Below are 21,286 nucleotides of genomic sequence, written 5' to 3'. Positions count from 1 at the left end.
TTCTGCCTCCTCATTTTCTACGACAGATGCTGGTCTTCATAATGATATTTTTGCAAATATTTACTATAGATGCTGCAAGAAGAGATGACCAAAGTGCTGAGAAATGATTCTTATTGCCTCTAAGTATATGACAGAAATCAATTCTGCCAACTCTTGTATTTGCCACTCAAAGGCGAGCATACGAGCCATCTTTCTATCTAATAGCAACTTCCTTTTGTCTTTTGATTTCATTTATATTAAGAATATGAAGACTGATACCATTCAGTTCCTTTAGCTGTATGACCAGTTATCCATCACCAGTCAAGCATCTCACATTTAGGGTACCAGTGGTTAAGTTCATGTTTAGAGATGGTCTAAAAACTGTGCTCCCTTTGGCCTCCTTTTGGCTCCTGCATAAGCAGAAGAGGCCTGACTAGGACTGAGAACCATCTTAAATTTTTCTTTGTTTCATGAGTTACTAGGCCCACAGGATTCATCACCAAGTAGAAAGCTTATTGGTGGTGAGCCCCAACTTGCTTGGCTAGGCTGGTTCCCAGAAAGCACACACAGTCTTTTTCAAAGCCTTTCCAGTAGGGTAGGAACTTTCAAAGTATATGACCCACTGGCATGGCCTTTGAAAATCCAGGGTCACCTCTATGCCGTAATGAGGTATTGGAGTAGGTCTTTGTAGAATCCCAAAGTCACACATTATAAATGGCAGTCTAAATTCAAACCTAGGTCTTCTAAGAAGAAGGTCTACATGAGGAAAGTCAGGGAACATTGAAGTTAAATATCACCAATAGCATCATTTTGAGGAAGGTCTACTTTCTTTGGTGGGGAGGGTCACCTGAGGGCACCAAGGCTAGTGTGGGGGGCACCCAGGGAAGAGCTTTAGATTTGGGCCAGCTACTCAAGCTGAGGCTGGGTTAACTGCCTTTTTATCTACTGACAATTTGTCAGGAGTGGGAGGAATGGGTGAAGGCACAGTGTTTAACAGCTCCTCATTAACCTGGAGGAGTGCTGAACTAGTCCTTAAGGACTTTGAGATCCTTCCAGGAAGGGGATGCTCCCTAATTTGTTCTCCAGAGCTACAGTCCTTGCATGGAGAAAGGAATTCCTAGGAGGAACGGGGCATGGGCAGGGAGCTTCTCTGGCCATTTTCTGATAAAATCTGTCCATACCATCAAAAAGATTAAAAAAAATTGTATGTTAATCATCTGGCTGGTTCAGTCAGTACAGACATGGATCATTCAAACCCTAGCTTTTTGTTTTTTTAAAATCTCAACACAGTTTCTCAGTTTCTCATAAACTCTAGACACACAAAGGAGCCAGATTATTTGGGGGTTCAAAGGTAGACTAGATAACTTCTAAGGTCCACCCCAACTAGAAGATTAGAAATTCTTTCTTGCCCTTGGTGTGGTCAGGTTGAGGTCTGCTGAGAAGGTGCAAATCAGCATACTTCAGGCTGGGGGGCAGGAATGGGAGGGAGGAGGAATTCCTGGTGGGGGTGGCCTTGGGCTTTGCCCCAGAGGAGAAGGGACCTTCACAATTCTGTCTTCCTTGCCCTCAGGTACAAGATGGTGGTGACGCCAAGGAGGGCGTCAGTGGCCATCGCAGGCTGCTGGCTGCTGTCCTTCCTCGTAGGTCTGACGCCCATGTTTGGCTGGAGTAACCTGGATAAATTGAAACAGGAGGCCAATGGCAGCCTAGGTGATTTGGTGATTAAGTGTGAATTTGAGAAAGTCATCAGTATGGAATACATGGTCTACTTCAACTTTTTTGTCTGGGTTCTCCCGCCTCTGCTTCTCATGGTCCTCATCTACTTGGAGGTCTTCTATTTGATCCGTAAGCAGCTCAACAAAAAGGTGTCGGGCTCTTCAGGGGACCCCCAGAAGTACTACGGGAAGGAGCTGAAGATTGCCAAGTCCCTAGCCCTCATCCTCTTCCTCTTTGCCCTCAGCTGGCTGCCCCTACACATTCTCAACTGCATCACTCTCTTCTGCCCAGACTGCCAAAAACCCAGCATCCTCACCTACATCGCCATCTTCCTCACTCATGGTAACTCGGCCATGAACCCCATTGTCTACGCCTTCCGCATTCAGAAATTTCGGACCACCTTCCTGCAGATCTGGAACCAGCATTTCCGATGCCGGGCAATGCCCCCATCTGATGATGAAGATCTCCCTGAGGAAAAGCTGGATAACTAGACCCTGAGCCTTCCTGCACCCAACTTTCCTATCCCCATCCATACCCCTCTCCATTGGGGTACCATGGTGTCTCTCTCCTCCACTCCCCTCTACAGATTCCAATCCTTGTCTGCCCATAGTTACCTTGGCAGTGCCATGGGGCATGAGCATGGGGGGGCCCTGAAGTAAAATCCAGAGCTTTAGACCATCTTCCTGCCAACTCCATATGCCAACCTGAAGGTTGGCCATACGATCTGGGTGGCTGTGGAGTTTAATGTCCTTCCTTTTACATGTTCCTGGGGGAGGAAGAAAGGGGGATGCCTGTGGAAATGAATGGGATTGGGCTTATTATGGAGAAGGAAGGAGGCAGGATGGGACTCCTTATTCTTCCAGTCAATATCAGTGCCCCATGTTTAATGTTCCAAGGCAAATGTGGAAGCCTGGAGGGGTGAAACACAGGAAGATCTGGGCTGAGGAAATAGTTCCTAGAGCCCCTCAGACTCTCATGGTGCAGCTTGGAGGAGGAGAGGACAGAAGTTGACTCAGAAGCCAGCTTCTGAGTGGGGTGGGGTACTTGGCAAGAAGGAGGGAGACTTCCCCTTTCTGCCTTCCTGGCTCTGGAGGGAAAAGGTAGTTAGGGAGAGACAACTGAGACCCAATACCCCAGCATCCTGGTCTAGGATATTGTACCCAGAGCAGCGCCAGGTACCTGCTCTAATGGCCCCAGCAGGTATAATCCTACAACTGGGGATGATGTAAGAACTGGGACCTAAAACTGTGGGGACAGTTCCCCCCATCCCATTCCTTGCTAATTCCCAGGATACTGCCAAGAGCTAGGACTCCAGTGGCTTCCAGGAGAAGCAGTGTCTTGTGGAACATGGGGGCACAGGGCAGAGATGATGCCCCTGGGTACAGCATCAGAACACTCTACCAGGAGGTAGCATTGGTTCCCCAATCTAGCCCCCACTTCTTTAAGTTGTCCGTAAGAGACCAGAGGCCCTAGAGAAGAGCTAGGACACACAGACACATTGGGGATGACACCTCTCCTGCATCCTGAGCTCTTATGTTTATCTGGGGAGGCCAGCTGGGACTCTGTCATCCCAGCTTGGGGAAGAAATAGTTTCTTTCAGAAGGACTGGAAATCTGGCACTAGGGCTAAAGCCTATAGGAGGGGGGAGCAGGGCACAGGTGCCAGGGCTTCACTTGTATCTTCATCTTGGGAGCTAGATGAGGGAGAAAGAGTCATATCAATAAATGGAGCCCATCTGCCAGCTTGAGGTGGAGGTGGATGTAGGAAACATAGTACCTGCTGCAAATGTGCCCAGTGCTAACCCACTTGGGGAGTTGCCCTGAGCACTGTCAAAAGCTGGGTTAGAAGTGTTTAGCACTGTTTGAGTGGGGATAAAAGGCCTTCCAAAAAAAAAAGGTGAATAGGGAACTTATTGATGAGCCTAACTGATCTACCTTGGTTTTGTTCTAGGACCCCAAAGGCATTCTGGGATGAGACAGTGCCAAGGTGGGGCTCCATAGTGATAGAGGGGACGTCAGGCTCTAGGTCAGATCCCCATCAATCTGCCTCAGCCTTCCTCAATGTGGAATGGGGGTAAGGAAGAATGTCATCCCACTGGAGCAAAGTGGGGAAAGACTGACCAATAAAGGATTATGAAACCAACAAGATACATTAATAATTGACCTGTGGTGGTGGGAACAAGGAAACACAGATCTAGAGGAGCTGGTGCAACCCATTGGATGGTGGTGGTGGTGGGTACTTTGGGGGCATGAGGGTAGGATGAGTGGGTACCTCCTTGTGCTAGTGAATTTGGAGCTAATAGGAGGTATCCACTAAGTGATCTGCCCATGCACTAAATGGGACTGCCAAACTTACAGTGACATACTCAAGAGAAATCTCTTCTCCATGACCTACTCAGAATACTCCTTCCTCCTACCCCAACCATGGCGTGATACACCTGGAGCATTCTCCACATTTATAGTGACACACCTTGAAACTCCACAGTAACCAATCTACAAACCTTCAGAGTGTGTGTGTGTGTGTGTGTGTGTGTGTGGTGCTAAGGTCTTCTGGTGTTACATCTAAACAGACCCCTCAGAACCACAGCCTAGAACAGATCAACCCCTTTCACTGACACTGACACCCTTTCAAAATAATCTCTCTCGAGTGACACCATAACACTTCTTTATTCAAGGACCCTCCCTTTGGAGATCCTGGAGGCTGGTCTTTGAAGCCCTGGATAGCCAGCTCACTCTCCCTGGTGGTCCACCGAGACCAGCTCTCTTGGCTTCAGATTTGAGTGGAGAAGGGAGCTGGGCTACCAGCCAGTGCGTACACAGAGAAGGGTCTCCTGGCCTGAAGATCCCGACTTGCTCTGGTGTAAGCTCCAGCAGCATCTAGGAGAGATAAGGCCTCCTCAGCCCACGAGATGCAGAGCTTTTCCTCCAAAGGAGGGAGAAAACCAATGGTATCTCCACTCTCTTCTCAACTCAGGTTTTCCTCTCCCAAATTCCTGCTCCCAACCCTAAACTCTACCACTTCTGCCTGCCCTCCCTCAGGCCTCTGAGTAATCCCTCCAACCTAAGCAGCATTACTGTCTCCATTGAATCCCACATATGACAAGGGAAGACAAGGATGACCACCCCCATTTTAAAAAGCATGAAACGGAGGTCCAGAGAAATTGATGACTTATCAAGTGTGAGTTAAGAGGCAGGTTAGCAGAGTGGCAAAGAAAAATTGAATGAGGACCTAGATTCCAATCTTGACTATGACTTTTTTCTACATCGCCTTGGGCAAGTTTTTGTGAGTCACAAAAGTCTAGCTAGGTACAGTTTAGAAGACTTATCTTCACAAGTTCAAATCCAGCTTCAAACGTACTAGCTGTGTGACCCTGGCCAAGTCACTTAACTCTGCCTCAGTTTCCTCAACCATATAATGAGCTAGAGAAGGAAATGGCAAATCACTCCAGTATCTTTGCCAAGAAAACTCCAAATGGGGTCAAGAAGAGTGGGACACAACTAGAAAATGACTCAACAAGAAAAAGTCTTCTCCACTAAAAATTAGGAGGGGGGAGGGGAATGGACTAGAATGTTCCCCAAGGTCCCCCTTCCAGTGCAAAATAACATTAAAAATTGGTGGTAGAGTTGAGACTGGAGCTCAGATTCTTTCCAGCATCATATTATTTCCATTTGACTATACTATGTCTGTAGTACTAAACCACCCCCCCAACCACAAAATCATATTAGATAGCATTTATGTAGATTTTTAAGGTTTGCAATGCATTTTACCAATATTATCTCATTTGACCCTCCCAACAACCTTGAGAGGTAGGCGCTATTATTATCCCCATTTTACAGATGAGGAAACTGAAGCAAACAGAGGTGAGGTGACTCGCTTAGGGACACACAATAAGTGTCGGAAGCTAGATTTGAACTTGGGTCTTCCTGAATCCAAGTCCAACACTCTACCCACTGTGCCTCCATCTCTTCCTGGAACAACCTTAGCCAGTCCTCCTCCCAACCTAAGCCTGGGCTTTACCCATGACTAGAGATTCCCCATCTTCCTTAGTGATAAGCCCTCCTCATCTTCCCTTTCCCCCCTAACCTCAATCCTGCCGATCTCAGGGTTTCTCTATCCCTGAGCACTCCCCAGTCTTACCAAACCTTACCAAAAGCCCCTAGACTTCAACTTACCCTTGCAGTCTGAAGCTGCCAGTATTCCTCAGTGTGTGGCAGAAGCTGTAAGAGATTCCCCCAATCAGAGCCTGCGGGCTATGGGGCTAGGGGGAGGAGGAGAAGCCTAGGGGAGATGTGTCAGCATTCCTGAGCTTCTAGATGCCAGAAAGAGGTCGTCTCCCTCCTCCCTCTGGGCTTGTCCAACTTCTCCAGGGTAGGGAGGGCCCACAACCTTGAGCTGATACCTCACCCTCACATCTCATCTCCTCCCCATGTTTCAAGTCCTTTCTAAGGTCTGACCTTGGTTTCTCCCACTGCTATCCCTTCTTGTCCTAGTTTTCTCCAGGGTTGTTCTCAGAGTCTACCCAGCTTGATTCAGCTCCAAGGTGATGGAGTAGGACCCAAAAAAAAGACCTGTACCAGCTTTAACATCTGCACTGGGGGTCTGCTCCCATCCCTTCCCCCATCGTTCCTCACGGAATCCTTCACCTTTCACGTCCAGCCGACAGTCCACAGATGCCTCGCCCAGGGCATTGATGGCCTTGCAGGTGTAAATACCTGCATCAAAGGGGCTGGGCTTCCGGATCTCCAGGGAGCACACTCCTTGCTCGCTGAGGGCCCGGTATTTGGGGTTACCCTGTATGTCCATCTTGTTTTTCATCCAGATGATTTTGGGCTGGAAAAGTAGGAGTGTAAGAGATATGGGGGTGAGGGTGGGAGCTGGAGAGCTCCCTGCTGGAAAGTCCCCCTAGCACTCCTGTGTGTCTCCCCCTCCTTACCACACCATTCCCTTCCCATATGAGCGCCTCACCTTGGGGGTTGCTCGAACAGAGCAGAACAGCTGCGTGCTGTAGCCAGGGGTGGTCGTATGGTCTGCCAGGGGGTGGGTAAACTTGGGGGCTTCTAAGAAGTCTCTCTCTGGGATGCCTTCTCTCTTGCTAACAGTATCTGATGAAGGAGGATGGGAGAGGGAATGAAACAAAGGTTCAAAACCCCAGGAAGCTGGAGCCATTGGGAAAGAGGCTTGGTTCCCTCCACCCCCTTGGAATAACGGCACTCCCAACACATATATAATATTGAAGACACTTTCACGTGAATGATCTCATTGCAGCCTTACAGTGATACTGTTGAAAATAGGTAAGGTTAAAAAAGAAAGAAAATAGGTAAAGTAAGGATTATTATATCCCCATACTGCAGATGGGGAAGTCGGGGCCTGGAGAATTCAAGTCAGTGACTTGTGAGTTTTGACTTTAGGGGCGAGGCAGGTTCCTGGGTTGGAATTCTGCTGGAATTGGGGGGAAGGGAGAGGAGGGGCAAAGGAAGGGAAGGGGGAGAGAGGGAGAAGTTTGTGGAGTCAGAGAGTGAGAGGCAATACATCCACCACTCTCGTCCTTTATTCTGTTTCCCTAGAACCCTGAGATGGGGCCCCCAGCTCCTGGGGCCGTTGGGAGGCAGGTGTGAACAATTTACAGGGACCTAGAGATAGGGAGACAGGCAGAGGAAATCAGAGACTGGAGATAAGAGAGAAACAAAGTCGGATAGCGATCTATCGGACATACACGAGCTACTGCCACTCAGGGCGATCTGAGAGAACATTGATTTTTCTTTTGGCAAGATATTCACTTTCCTTATTCTGTTCTGCGCAAGCTGCTGTCCCAGAGAGTCTGCCCTTCCTTGAACCTTCCTCTTCTGAGGGCTAGAGCAGCACGCTGGGCAGGGGACAGCCAATCTAGGATCAGGCGGGTGTGTGACCAGATGATCACGCCACCGAGTTTTAACCAAAAACAGAGCTAAGTGAACGTAGTGCGGTGTTGTGGGTGAAGAGACTGGAGTTAAGTCTTGGGTCTGCTGTGTGGTCTTGGGCACATCACTGTCTCTCCTAACCCTCATTTTCCTCATCTGTAAAACGAGGGCTTTGCAGCAGGTGTTTTCTGAGATCTCTTTTAGCTCTAACATTCTATCATTCTAAATAGTTCCCTCTATGATTTACGGTGAGAACTTAGGTGGCTCACTTTGTTTTTCCTGAGCCTCAGTTTCCTCATCTGTAAAGCAAGGACTTTGCATTAGACGATTCCTAAGGTTACCTTTCGCTCTGACATTCTATCATCCTAAGCAGTCCCCTCTACTATTTAGTTATGTGACCTTGAGGCCAGTTAATTACCTTCCTCGAGCCTCATTCATCTGCAAAATTAGGGGTGTGGATTACATGATCCCTGAGGTCCCCTCCAACTGTAAGTCCTAAAATACTCTGAAGGTGACACACTCCAATCATGGAAATGTCTCCCTTGTTAGAAACTGCTTTTAGAACCTACTGGCAGGCCTCAACACACTTTGGACCCCAAGCCAACTGGGCTCTGAATGATGTTTAACTGTCTTCAAAAATCTACCCTTAGAGTTCAACGACCTGCCGCCACTGAGGTTATTTTAAAAAAATGTTGCCCCAGTCATTGAGGGTCAGTGAGGAGACCCCAAAATGCTTAGAGCTGTATGTCTCTGGAATAAGCACACGGCTCCTCGGGGGGACAGTACTCATTTAGACATATAACAAACATTTAGACATTCAGCAAACTTTTGCTAAACACCCACAGTGTGCAAACACTGTACCATAGATGAGAGATACAAAGATATGACTTAGGCCTGACTCTCAAGGAACATAAACTCCAGTGAATGGAAAAACCAGTACACAAATAGCTATGAGAAAATAGATTTCATTATATAAATGCAAAGGAGAGAGGCCCAGGCAAAACGCTGTTATAAACCTGAGTAGGGTCAGATGGCTTTCAGTGGGGGGGTAGGAATTGACAGGGAGGGCTTCACCCAGGAGGGGGCATCTGCATTTGACCTTGAAGTGTGGGAAGACCATTAGCTGATGGAGATGGGGATAGGGGCTAGGAGTGGGTGAGAGGGTAATTCACTCCAGAGTTGGAGAATGATTTTGAGCAAAGCCATGGAGAGGAGAGAGGGCAAAATGAGACCACTAAATGAGAGCTAGAGACAGAGAAAGTCCAGTGGCTAGACTAGTAAACATGGGACACAACAGTACTGTAAACACGAAGGAGGGGAGGCCAGGTGGTGCAGCAGATAGAGTACTGAACTTGAATCAGCAAGACCCATGTTCAAATCCTGCCTCAGACACTCACTGACTGTGTGACCCTGGACAAGTCATTTCACCTTGGTTTGCCTCAGATCCTTCATCTGTAAAATGAGGATGATAATAATACTACCTACCTCACAGGATTGTCGTGAGAATCAAATGAGATGACATAGAAAGTGCTTTGTAAACCTCGAAGTGCTTTATAAATTCTAGCTATTATTAGGGGTAGTAATAGTATGAAATGAGGTTGGGCAGGTGGGTTGAGGTCAGATTGTGGAGAGCCCATCAGGAATTTATCCTTTATTTATAGGCAGTGGGAAGTGCTTAAGTGTTACCAACTGGCCTCAGTACTTTAAGTCAAAAAATGTGTGTGTGTATAATGTGTGTGTGTGTGTGTATGCGTGTGTGTGTGAAGTAGGAAAGGGGAAGGGAGAGAAAGGGGAAGGGGGAGAGGGAGAGAGAGGGAGGGAGAGAGATAGAGACAGGGAGAGACAGAGAAGAGAGGAGAGAGAGAAAGAAAGAAAGAAAGAAAAAGAAAGAAACAGATACAGGGAGAGAGAGGGAGAGAGAGAGACAGACAGACAGACACTGGGAGAGACACAGACAGAAAGAGAAGAGAGAAAGAAAGAAAAGAAAGAAAGAAGAAAGAAAGAAGAAAGAAAGGGAAAGAAACAGAGAGACATGGGGGAGAGGGAGAGAGAGAGAGAGAGAGAAAAAAAAGAAAAAGAAACAGAGAGAGAAAAGAAGCAGAGAGGAGGAGTGACTTTGAGAGACTCTTGCAAGATACCCACAAAGAGGAACAGAAAACTCGATTGGGGCCATAACAAGCATTCTTCCCCCCGGGTCCCTGGGAACAGAGACTCACCTGCCTTCTGGATGTGGGCGAGCTCAGCAGTGACAGGGGCGGTGGCACTCAGACCACACTGATTTTCTGAGAAGACCCGGAAGGAGTAGGAATTGCCAATGATGAGGTCAGACACTGTACAGTTTGTCCGGTGGCAGCGCTCGAAGACTGTGAACCATTGCTGCAGGGACCCCAGCACCCAGTCACCCAGATACCCTGCCTTCCTCTCCTCTGCTCACCGACCCCCACCCATCCATGGACATCTGGACCATTTATCCCAGGAATGGTCCTACTTGAGTTGGGTAGAAGGCAGAGGTGCCAGAGGGTGGAAGGAAGATGGGGATTGGTGCCAAAAGTACCAGGTTTTTCCTTCCCATCCTAGACCTCCATACTTGACCAGGTTTCCCACAAATCAGTCCCTCCTCCCTACACTCCAGAGACTAGTCTAAGAGAATAGCAATTTGCATTTACATAGTGCCTTAAGGTTTACAACCAACTTTCCTCATAATAACTCTAGAAATTTGGGAATGCAAGCAATATTATTCCCATTTTATAGACAAGGGAACTGAAACAGATGTGACTTGCTTTACCCATGGTCGTACAGCTAGTAAGTAAAGGTCTCCCCTGGGATTCATTCTCAAGTCTTTCCTAATTTATGTCTTCTTCCCATTATGCCATGCTCTCATCCTCCCCACTCTGGTCCTCTGAAGGGAGCCCCTAAGACCCCTCCAACCCTTCCATCAACCTTACTCACCCCTGTCTTCCGATCTGCCTTTTGCACCGTGTAGCCCAGTAACTCTGTATTGCCAGTATCCGCTGGGGGTGTCCACTCCAGAGCAGCATTGAAGCCCCACACATCCAACAACTTGATGCTTTTGGGGGGCCCAGGTCTCTCTGAAAGGCCAGGTGGTATTTGGGACCACAGCCTTCTCCATGGTTGCTCATCCCTACCATGGCAGCCATTTCCCTTGGCTCACAAAGCCAGAATGGCAAAGATCACATCTCCCTGTTTGCTGCTCCCCCATGACCCGATTAGCCCTCCCTGGACTGGGGATGTTATGGTTCCCAAACATCGGCTTTGATTCTCTCCTTTCTCCCTCAGCCATACCGATCACCAAGATGTCAATTGTAGCTTTGGCCTCTAGGCCTTCCAGTTGAATGCTGAGCTCGTAGTGGCCTGAATCAATCCTCTGGGCTGAGCGGATGAAGAGGATGGAATCTCGTTCCCCGTTCCGCACATTCACACGTTGGGTATCCAAGGCATGGCCATTATGGGTCCAGGAGACCTGAGGTTTGGGCTTACCCTGGGTGGGGCGGAGGAAAGGGAAGAAAAGCAGAAGATGATGACAGTAATAAGAATTCATATTTCTGTTATTTAAGGTTTATGAAACACCTTTTTCCTAGTGATCCCATGAAATAAGTAAACTTTTCTGCTCCTCATTTTCCGGTGGGGAAACTGTGTCAGTGGTCATACAGTTAACAAGACCTAGAGGCACCCTCCTGTGCTTTCAGCAATCCTGATGAGAGATAGCTGTCACCTTACTCAGAGGACAACAGGTTTGAATATTGAATATGGCCAGCAAATGAGCAGAGTGATAGGGCTAGAAAGAAGGCTGTGGTCCAGAGCCTGGCTTTAGGAGCCCTACCAGGCCCACTGAGTGAAAGGAGTCTTCCTCTTTGGGGACAGTGAGCTAGATTGTAGGATCATGGATCCAGAGCTGACGGGAACTCAGAGACCATTTCACAGATGAGGAAACTGAGGCTTAAAGTATAAAGGGACAGGATCTCAAGCCCCCAGGGAAAAATATACTCACTTGGAAAGGGATCTGGAGGTTTATGACTTCCCCAACCTTGCGGATGTAGGTCTGGCGCAGGTAGCGGGGAACTCGGATTTTGGGGGCCTCTGAGTAAGAAAAAGAACAATGGGCCCAGCCATTAGTCCCTTTGAGCAGGAAGATGTGGTCTTAGGGTGGTTAAGGGGGAAACATCGAGGGCATAGAATCTGATGTGTCTCTTTGTTTCTGCCTCTATCTGCCCGTCTGTCTTTCTTTGTCTCTGTCTACCTGCCTGTCTGTCTCTTTCCCTCAAGTTCTGGGGTCCTGCCTACCTTCTTGGGATCCAAGGATGGCCCTTCCTTGGGTGGGAGGGCAATGTCTCATATCCCAATGTGTGCTTGGAGATCCCAGTGGAGAGCACAGCCAGGGGAGGTTTCCAGGAGAGGCAGAGTGAGTGACATGACTTCAGGCTCTCCTAGGAAACCCCTGCACATGCTTCCTGAGAGTGTGAAGTGTTAAACATCCATGGCACTCTCTTGGCAATTCCAACCACGTCAGGCTGGGATTTACCCGGGGCTCCAATTCCTCCCCTGGCCTCACCCTGGTGAAAAACAGACACTGCACCTGTTCACCTGATGGTCCCAGATTTTTTAAGGAAGGGAGGAAATAAATCTTCCTACCTCCTCAATCCAGACCTCCATCTTTCCCTTCTGGGAGGGTTATATGCTGCAGTCAGAAATAATTTTGCTCTAGGCTACACTGTGCCTAATGTAATTGATACTGATTGAGAGTGTCTACTCTCAAGTATGGCCAGGGAAAGAGGTGGCCCATCCCCTCTCTGTCACCATATCTATATCTGTTAGTCTCATGATCAGGGAGTCATTCCTAATATCTCACTTTAATCCCTCTAGATGGAGTCAGAAACTTTTTGGTTCCCTTATGGATTCCTTGGGAGATGGGAGTCAATCATGGGGGAGGAGGCACACACTCTCGGGCGTATACATGGAAAGAAGGAACCTCATGGCAGATATAGAACCAGCTTCCCCTCTAGCACAGGAGACAACACATGAGGAAGAACTTTCTCATTCCCCAGGATACATCTCTTAGGATGTAAAGGTCCTATGAGAAGGCATCTAGGACGTCTATATGGCTGCTATCAGAACAGCGCCTGACTCATCCCCAAAAGAAGAGCCGATTCCTCCAGTGATAGACATTCCCATGCCCCTCAGATCACGTTTCTGGGATTCTCTCAGCTCTTAGAACAGTTTTGGTGGCAAACTTTGAGGAGACGGGAATGGCGACAGTAAGAGGTCATCTCTGGAAGAGTCCTTAGAGATCAACAAATAACAGAATCTACAGGGGCAGCTAGGTGGCACAGTGGTTAGAGCACCGGCCTTGGAGTCAGGAGGACCTGAGTTCAAATTTGGTCTCAGACCAGACACTTGATACTTAGTAGCTGTGTGACCCTGGGCAAGTCACTTAACCCCAATTGCCTTGCCAAAAAAAACAAAACAAAACAAAGAAACTACAACAATCAATTTCAAGCTGGAGGAGAACTTAGAGGTCATTTAGTCCAATCCTCTCATTATACAGATGAGGAAAGAGAGGTCCAGAGAAAGTAAGTGAGTTTCCCAAGATCCTACTGTGGAAGAACTGGGATTTGAGCTCATTTCTTTGAACTCCTAAATCCAGCACTCTTTCTACTATACCAAACTTCTTCCGACCTCCTCATTCTGTAGATGAGAAAACTGAGATGTAGAGAGGTGAAATGACTTATTCATCGTCACTCAGGTAGTAATAATAGTCAATTAGGTGGTTCATAGAGTCAGTGCATAGAGTTCTGGGCTTGGATTCAAGAAGACTTTTGTTTGAATCCTGCCTTAAATACTTACTGTGTGACCTTGACCAAGTAATTTAACCTCTCTCAGCCTTGGTTTCCTGTTCTGTAAAATGGAGATAATAATAATAGCAATTACATACCAAGTTGTTGTATATGCATGTGTGTAAATAAAGAGAAAGAGAGAAAGATGAAAGAGAGGAGAGAGAGAGGAGGGAGAGAAGAGAGACAGAGAGATAAGAGAGAGAGAAGGAGAGAGATGAGAGAGAGGGGAAAGAGAGGTGGGGGGGTTGGGGAGCTCTGGAAACTTTAAAGCACTGGTAGTAATAGTAATAATTGTAGTAGTAGTAGTAGTAGATAGGTATGTAGTCAAACCAGTACTTGAATCCAGGCCCTCTGACTAACCCCAGCGATCTTTCCATGGAAGAGATCTTTGAGATCATCTAATCAGAGGGTCATTGGGTGATAGATTGGTATATTCCATGCCATAAGAGACAGTGCTGAGAAGGGGGCCTGATGAAAAGTGTCTGGGGACAGGAAGGAGGGCTAGGAACACTGTCTCTCCCAGGATTAGACAGCAGGCATCTGTCTGTCCAGGATGCCATTCCTTTTTGGAACAGAGGAATGATGTTGGAGCAGCTGAAGCAGGGAGAGGTATGCTTGGCAGGTCCAAGCAGCAGCAGGGGAGGACAGCTGAGCAGTTGAGGTCCTCGAACGGCAGGGCCCCTCCTCTCTGCTCTTTTGGGAGGGATTTGGTTATTCATACTTTCTCCCTGCCCCCATCCTTCCTATTTTCTCTCCAGGAAATTCCTTCCTCCTTTTGCCCCAGAGGAATTTTAACCAAGTGAAGTGCAAGCAACGTCTGACTTGTTTGCTGGTGTCATCCATCTTCTTCCACAAAGGGCCTGGGCTCCTACTAGGGGCTGCCTCACCTTAGCACCTTTGCCAGGGAATAGGGATGCCTGTCCTTTCTTGTCACGTGCATCATAGCCCATTCGGGCGACATAGCTCCACTTTAGAGATGTGGGCTAAAGAACAGCACTCTTGGGGATCCTATTTTCTGAAACCCAATTACAGAGTACCCATGGAGTCGTGTTCCCTCACAAACTAACAACTAGCCCTGTCTCACTTTGTGGTGGGAGTACAGAGAATTAGCCTCTCCAGGCTTGGAAGATCCTGTGGAGGTCATTTTTTCCCCCATACTTTGCCTCTGAGAAGGGTCAAATCTCCCCCAGGCCTAAATGATGGGAATTTGGGGGTTTCAGAAAACACGAGGGAGGACAACTTGAAAGGAAGACGTAGTGAGAAGAGTACTAGGCTGAACCAGGAGACCAGGATTTGAATCTTGCCTGTGTGACAAGGGAAAAAAAAATCACTTCATTTTTCTGGTTGGGCTTCAATGTCCTCACCTGTTGATGATGGGATAGAAGCAAAAGGTGTCTAAGGCCCTTTGTTAGGATAAGATTCTATTATCCTAATCAATTTAAACCACTTTTTCTGGAGTCTCTGAAACCTAGTTCAGCCTATCCCTAAAGATTCCAGTTAGAATCCCAGCTCTGGATCCCATTTCTTTGCGAATGGGCCCCATCACTTCATCAGGCAGGATGTCATGGTGGACCTTTGAGTCCAGGAAGAACAGAGTTCAAATTTGGCTTTAGCTGTGTCTCCCTGAGCAAATCACTTTATTTCTCTGTGCCTCAGGTTCCTTCTCTGTAAAATGAAGGTATTGAACGTGATGGTCTCCATTTCTAAATCTATAATCTTAAACCTCAGCTTCTTGATCTATAAAATGAGGAGGTTTGGCTAAATGGTCTTCCAGCTCTAAATTCTACGACCCCAAGCCCTTCTTTCTGCCGTAGAGGGCACGGTCTTTTCTTCTTAGCTCTGTGGCTTTGCCCTGGATTGGCTCAAAGATCCAAGGGGACCTGAACCCCCCTGCTCGTTGTTATGGGTGAGGAGGAGAAAAATAACCAGTGTGGCAAGGGAAAGAAAGAAGAAGGCACAGACCCCAGGACATCTGCTTCTTCATGTCTTTCTCTACCCTGGGGCCACAAATGATCCCCAGGGAGCTCATATCAGACCAAGTGACTCATTGCCATTAAGATACCGAAACCTGATCAGCCCTTCCAAGGCAGTAACTAATAGGAATGAGGCTAATGCACCCTGAAAATAGAAATATTAGTAACAGGGACAGGGTGGTTGAGTTCCAGGGTCCTCAGCCTGCCTTCTTCTTTCTCATCTTTCTTTTCCAGATCTATTCTCCTTCCTAGAATCCTAGGATTTAAAAAACTAGAGGCACCTAGAAAAGTCAGTTCAACACTCTCATTTACAGATGAGGAAACTGAGGCCCAACAAGCTGGACTGCTTTGGCCAAGCTCACACAAGTAATGATGAGCATACTTTGGATGTAAAGCCCATCTGATTCTGAATCCAATACTCTTTCCTATACTTCCTGACACCTTCTCCCCCTCTCCCTAATTCTGCTTCCCCATTACAGGTCACATGGCCAAGATATGGCCTGACTCAGAGACCCTCTTAGCTCCCTCTCTAATTAGCTCTCCCGTTCCAATCCATCCTCCACTTAGCCACTAATGAGATTTTCCTAAAGCACAGATCTGACCATGTCACCCCAACTCAATAAACTCCAGGGGCTTCCTATTGCCTCTGGGTTCAAATACAAAATGCTCTGTTTGGCATTCAAAGCCCTTTATAACCTAGCCCACTCCTACCTTTCCAGTCTTCTTATACCTTTCTCACTGACAGTCTTCCATCCAGTAACATTGGCCTCCAGGCTATTCCACAAACCAGCCCCTCCATCTCTCCACTCTAGGCATTTTCTTTGGCTATTCTCCAAATCTATGGTATTCTGTCTTCTCATCTCCACCTTCAGGCTTCCTTTAGGTCCCAATTAAAGCCCCATCTTCTGCAGGAAGTCTTTCTCAACCTCACTTAATTCTGGCGCCTTCCCTCTGTTAATGTTTCCCTTTTTATCTTGTCTATGGCTTATTTGTACATATTTGCTTGCTTATTGTCTCTGCCATTTGATTGGGAGACTGTCTTTTGCCTCTTTTTGTATCCCCAGCAGAGTGCCTGACACATAGTCGATGCTTAATAAATGCTTATTGACTGATTGGCTGACTAAATCCCAGGCCTTTAGAAGAATATGGGATGGAGCAATGAGTCTTTGGAGGGCAAGAAGCAAGTAGGAGGGATTGAAATTAGACATGCCATAGACCTTGATTCTGAGGGACGAGAGATCCTGAGACATGCACCTAGGAAAACAGCCTGGTGTCCTAGGAAGGATCGTGAATCTGCTTACCCCCCATATGACCTTGGGAAAATCATTTAATATCTTTGGCTCCAAATTTCCTCCTTTGTAAAATAAGGGGGCGGGACAAATGACCTATAAGGTTCCTTCTGGTTCTAATTCTAATGATCTTTATTATCCTTCCCTGAAGGACACTCCCCTTTTGGCATCCTTTGCTCCTTGGCCAGACAGTGGTACAGATTGAGAGGTGCCTTGCTGCCTGAAGGGTATGAGCATTTTCTACTCTGGAGAAGCGGTTGGCCAGGGCTTCAGTTTAAAGAGACTGATTCATTCCAAGTTTCTCTTCCCTTCTTGAGGCCTTGTGGTCCCTCTGCCTCACTTACAGCTCTAGGAGGAAGGGAGATGGGGAGGTGGCTGGGAGATGAAGGTAATGGGGGTAGCACTTTACCAATGAATTTCTTGATGTGTACAGGCTGGTCCAAGACAGCAGCAGGACCAGCACCCTCGGAGCTCACGGCGGATACTCGAAAAAAGAGCTTGTTTCCTATAGCCAGGTTTCGCAGGGTATGCTGGGTGACCATCATGGGCTGTACATTCACAGGTACCCACTCTGAGGCTGGGGAACAATGGGAGATGTCAAATGAGAACCTTGAGCCATGGCAGCTGATCACTTGCTGTGTGTCTTTGGGGAAGCTACCCTTCCCTCTCTGGACCTCGCTTATTCCCTTTTCCCCTTCTCATTGTCCAAGACATCCTGTATTTCAAGTCCCTTCTAGCTGACTGCTTCTTCCTGGGATCTGAGGTAGAAACAGGGCTGCTAGGAACCAGATAGGGCATGTAATCTGTGCAAAGTTACCCAGTAAAGTAGAGGCAGAGAGGAGAACAGAACTCATTAATTCTACGGGGAAGAAGGGACAGAGGTTGAAAAGCACAGCTAGAACCCTAGAACCTTTTATTTTTCATTTTAGATTCTCTTGGAGGGATGGGGGAGATGAGAAACCTTTCTGTAGTCATCTCATCAATTTCTCTGCTTTTAATCCAATTCACCAGACTTTATTAAGGTTTTAATATATGCCAGGCTCTAGGGTAGGTACTAAAAATTACAAGATGACACATAGCATAGACCCAGAGTTCAAGGAGATTATAAATCTGTTCTGGGGAGTGAGTACTACCTTCTCCCAGATAAATATGTGGAATAGGGGGCGTCTAGAGAAGGCCCTCTCCCATTCTGGAAGTCCTGCAGAAATGGCGATCTCCTTGATTTCCCTTGGCTGCCCCTGATGGAACTAACCCAGATATAACCTGAAATCCCTGGCTAGCCGAAGGGTTTTATTTATTTATTTATTTTTTGCTTAGGCAGTTGGGGTTAAGTGACTTGCCCAGGGTCACACAGCTAGTAAGTGTCAAGTGTTTGGTCTGAGGCCGGATTTGAACTCAGGTACTCTTGACTTCAGGGCCGGTGCTCTATCCACTGTGCTAGCTGAAAGGTTTTGATGACCTCTTATCTCACCCAGCCTCCTCTGTCCCATGGTTCTTCTACCCATGTCTGGGCTACTCACCTCCTTCCAGGCAATATTCCAGCGTGTAACCCTTTATCCCCCGCTGTCCTAGGCTTTCTGGGGGTTCCCAGCTCACAGTCACTGAACTGTCAGTCACATCCTCCACAGTCAGTAGCAATGGGCAGCTGGGGAGATCTGTAGGGAGAAGGCATGGGGTTAGCGGGGTCAGTGCCTGACCATCTCCTCCTTTCCCTCACCATAATGATGATGATGATGATAATGATTTTGTTCTTTCGACCAGACTTGTGATTTTAATCAGTGTGGAGGAGAACCTTTCTCTGTCTTTGCAGATGAACATTAGCTCTGCAACTTAGAATTGAAAATGATCATAATGATAATAATAATATCATTTATGTGGTGCTTTAAGGTTTGCAAAACACTTTACAGACACTTCATTTGATTCTCACAACAACCCTGGCAGGCAGGTCCTATTATGATCCCCATTTTACAGATGAGAAAACTGAGGCAGACTACCATTAAGTGACCTGCCCAGGATCATATAGCAGTATTTAAACTCAGGTCTTACTATTTTCAAGTCCAGCACTCTATCTCCTGCACACCTAACTGCCTATGGAGTTGTTTGGGGTCATTTAGATGTTACATGACTTGCCTAGGGTCACAAAACCAGTATTTGTTAGTGGCAGAATTTGAACACAAGTCTTCCAGACCCAGAGGACCAACTGCCCAGCCACTGTCTCACGCTGATGACAGTGGACATTTACAGCATTTTAAGGTTTGCAGAGTACTTCACATATACTACCCCACAACAAACACACAGCAAACTTGGAGGTAGGTATAGAAATGATTACACGCAACTTACAGGTGAGAAAACTGAAGCTCAGAGTCGTTAAAGGCTGGCCTGTGATCACACAGCTAGAAAGCATTGAAGATGGGATTCAAACTCAGGTTATTCTGAGTCCAAATCCAGTGTTTTTTCTACTCCATCTCAATGCCCATAACAACTCACATTTGCATGATATTTAACAAAGCATTTTCCTTCTTATAATATCTGCCTCCCACTTCCACCACTGTCCTCACCCCTTCTCACTTCACCTTCACTTGCGGGTGGGGGCTTAGAGACTGCAGGGGGTCCTGGGCTAGGCTCCTCTGAGGCTGGTTCTCTGGGTTCTGTCACTGTCTCTTCCCCTGCGGGTTCTGGGGTGGGCTCCTCGGCAGGCTCTGAAGCCTTTTCCTCTGGCTTGCAGGCTGGGGTCCCAACCTCTGCTTCTCCAGGCATCCTTGGGTTGGTTGTGGGCTCTGAGCTCAGGGTGATCTATGCAGGTAGGTGGGAGTAGAGGTCTCTAGGGCTCCTGGGTGACACGATGGCTAACTCTGGGCTTATATAGTCAGTAGCCACCCCGCCTCCCAACCAAACTATTCCCAGCTGTGGGGTCAGGTCAAGCTGGGGGAATGAAAGGGGCGGGAGAGAGTAGAGAGAAAGCCAAGGCAGTTGTAGCCAGGAATAGCTTCAGGGGAGGGGCCTCTATAGCCCCTGAGGAATCAGCTCCTCTGTCACCCCTGGGAAGTGCTGAAGATCCTTCAGCCCCCTGGTGCTCCAGCTTGGAGGGTACCCAAGAGGTAAGGAGGGCACCTGCTGAGGGCAGGAGAGGTCAAGAGGCAGGAAGGAGGGGGAACCTTTCACCTGGAAAATGGCCCGAGATCAGATTTCATCAGGTCAGTTTCCATATGCTCCACAGGGACTTCTCCAGCTGAGCGGCCAGGTGCTCAAATGTTCTGATAATATACGCCAAACTTCTCCCTCATGGAGTATTTCCCTTCAGCATCCCACCCAAAGGCCTCGCTTCCTGGCTGCTGTCTCCCTGGTCTTGTCATTTTTCATTTAAGATCCCTGATTTCATAGGGTTCTCGTTTTCCTTCTGCTTTACTCCCTGAGAATACCTTTGTTAGTTCTGGGCCAAGTGAAACTAGAGCCTAAAGACCATGGAGAGGGAGGGCGGGCCCTGTGGATACCTAAGGTGGGAGACAGAAAGCCCTTAATCAATCAGACCATAACCTATTGGCTCTTAAAGGATCTAGGACTCCATGTTTTTATTGAGTTGAAGTAGTGAGATTTTTGGTTTCTCCAGATCCATTCTCTGTGCCTCAGTTTCTCCATGTTCAATAGAAGTCATCAACAACAGCTAGCTTTATGGGACAGGGAATGGGCTAAGTATGGGAGGTGAAACCTAGAGACACTCTGGCTGAGGATTACCACCTCTAGAATCTCTAAATCACCTTGGGTTTAAGTGTCAGGGGTGGGGTGGGGGTTTATTGGGGTGGGAGATGCAGCCAAATTTCCTTTCTATCCTATGCCCCTCTCCTTTTTCAAAGGGTGAGCTTTGGAGGACATTTGGTCCTGGGAGAAGGCATCATGTCCCAGGAGAATGGTCTCTTATATGTCCACCCAAGAACCTTGCAATATACACATGTGTGTGTGTGTGTGTGTGTGTGTGTGTGCATAAGAGCAGAGGGGAAGGTGGAAAAAGAGAGGAAATTGTGACAGTTCTGAGATTGACATAACATTTTGGACAGTGGTGGTGAATGTTTGGTAGTGGTAGGGTCCCTGGGACCCCCCCCTTCCCAACCAATGCTTGCATTCTCTGCCAGGTGACTCACTGTCCTACCGGACAGGGGGCGGACCCTGGAGACCCGATCCTTGACCTTGGATTCTGACTCCATGGCTATAAGTGACTGTGAGTAAGCTCACAGCACCCTGAGTCAGCCCCTGGAGAGTCATAGTACCAGGGTAGGGGGTAGGGAAGGAGGAGAAAGCAATTTGTGATTCCTGGGGCATCAATAACCCTAGGGACAAGGGGTAAAATCTCAAATGTCCTCCTAATGCCAATTGAAAAATCACAGCTTTTTTCTAGTTACCCAGGCAGATTCACAGCCAAGTTTTTATATGCTTTGTCCTCAGGCAAGAATCCTGCCCTTGAGATCAGATGTTCCACCTGGCTTCAGATTTCTAAACAGTTAATAGGTATCTCCTGTCCTGCACTTGGAACTAGCTTTGCAAATAATTAAGTTAACTAGATTATTCGTCCCCATAGAGAGAAAAGG

General features: G+C 47.5%; 2 protein-coding genes across 4 annotated transcripts in view; one reads left to right on the top strand and one right to left on the bottom strand.

Moving 5' to 3' along the window:
- Positions 1-3,828, top strand: part of ADORA1 (adenosine A1 receptor) — a 53,598-nt gene extending 49,770 nt beyond the window's left edge. For all 3 annotated transcript variants that reach the window (XM_027870736.1, XM_027870738.1, XM_027870737.1), the window contains one exon: positions 1,550-3,828. In XM_027870736.1, coding sequence (XP_027726537.1) covers positions 1,550-2,186 — 637 coding nt within the window. In that variant the 3' untranslated portion in view covers positions 2,187-3,828. The remainder of the gene's footprint in view (positions 1-1,549) is intronic.
- Positions 3,829-4,403: 575 nt separating this feature from the next.
- MYBPH (myosin binding protein H) lies at positions 4,404-19,463 on the bottom strand. The gene is made up of 11 exons (XM_027871811.1): positions 19,280-19,463; positions 18,227-18,361; positions 17,116-17,283; positions 11,602-11,690; positions 10,896-11,091; positions 10,542-10,681; positions 9,809-9,968; positions 6,661-6,797; positions 6,339-6,525; positions 5,868-5,912; positions 4,404-4,571 (listed from the first exon to the last, which is right to left on the bottom strand). The coding sequence occupies exons 1-10, from the start codon at positions 19,461-19,463 to the stop codon at positions 5,896-5,898; spliced, it is 1,413 nt and encodes a 470-aa protein (XP_027727612.1). The 3' UTR covers positions 4,404-4,571; positions 5,868-5,895.
- Positions 19,464-21,286: the final 1,823 nt, after the last annotated feature.

Source organism: Vombatus ursinus, unplaced genomic scaffold, assembly GCF_900497805.2.
Source record: "Vombatus ursinus unplaced genomic scaffold, bare-nosed wombat genome assembly UNPS02014798.1, whole genome shotgun sequence".
Classification (NCBI taxonomy): Eukaryota; Metazoa; Chordata; class Mammalia; order Diprotodontia; family Vombatidae; genus Vombatus; species Vombatus ursinus.
Note: the sequence above shows the minus strand (reverse complement) of the source record. Positions and strands in the feature narration are given on the sequence as shown.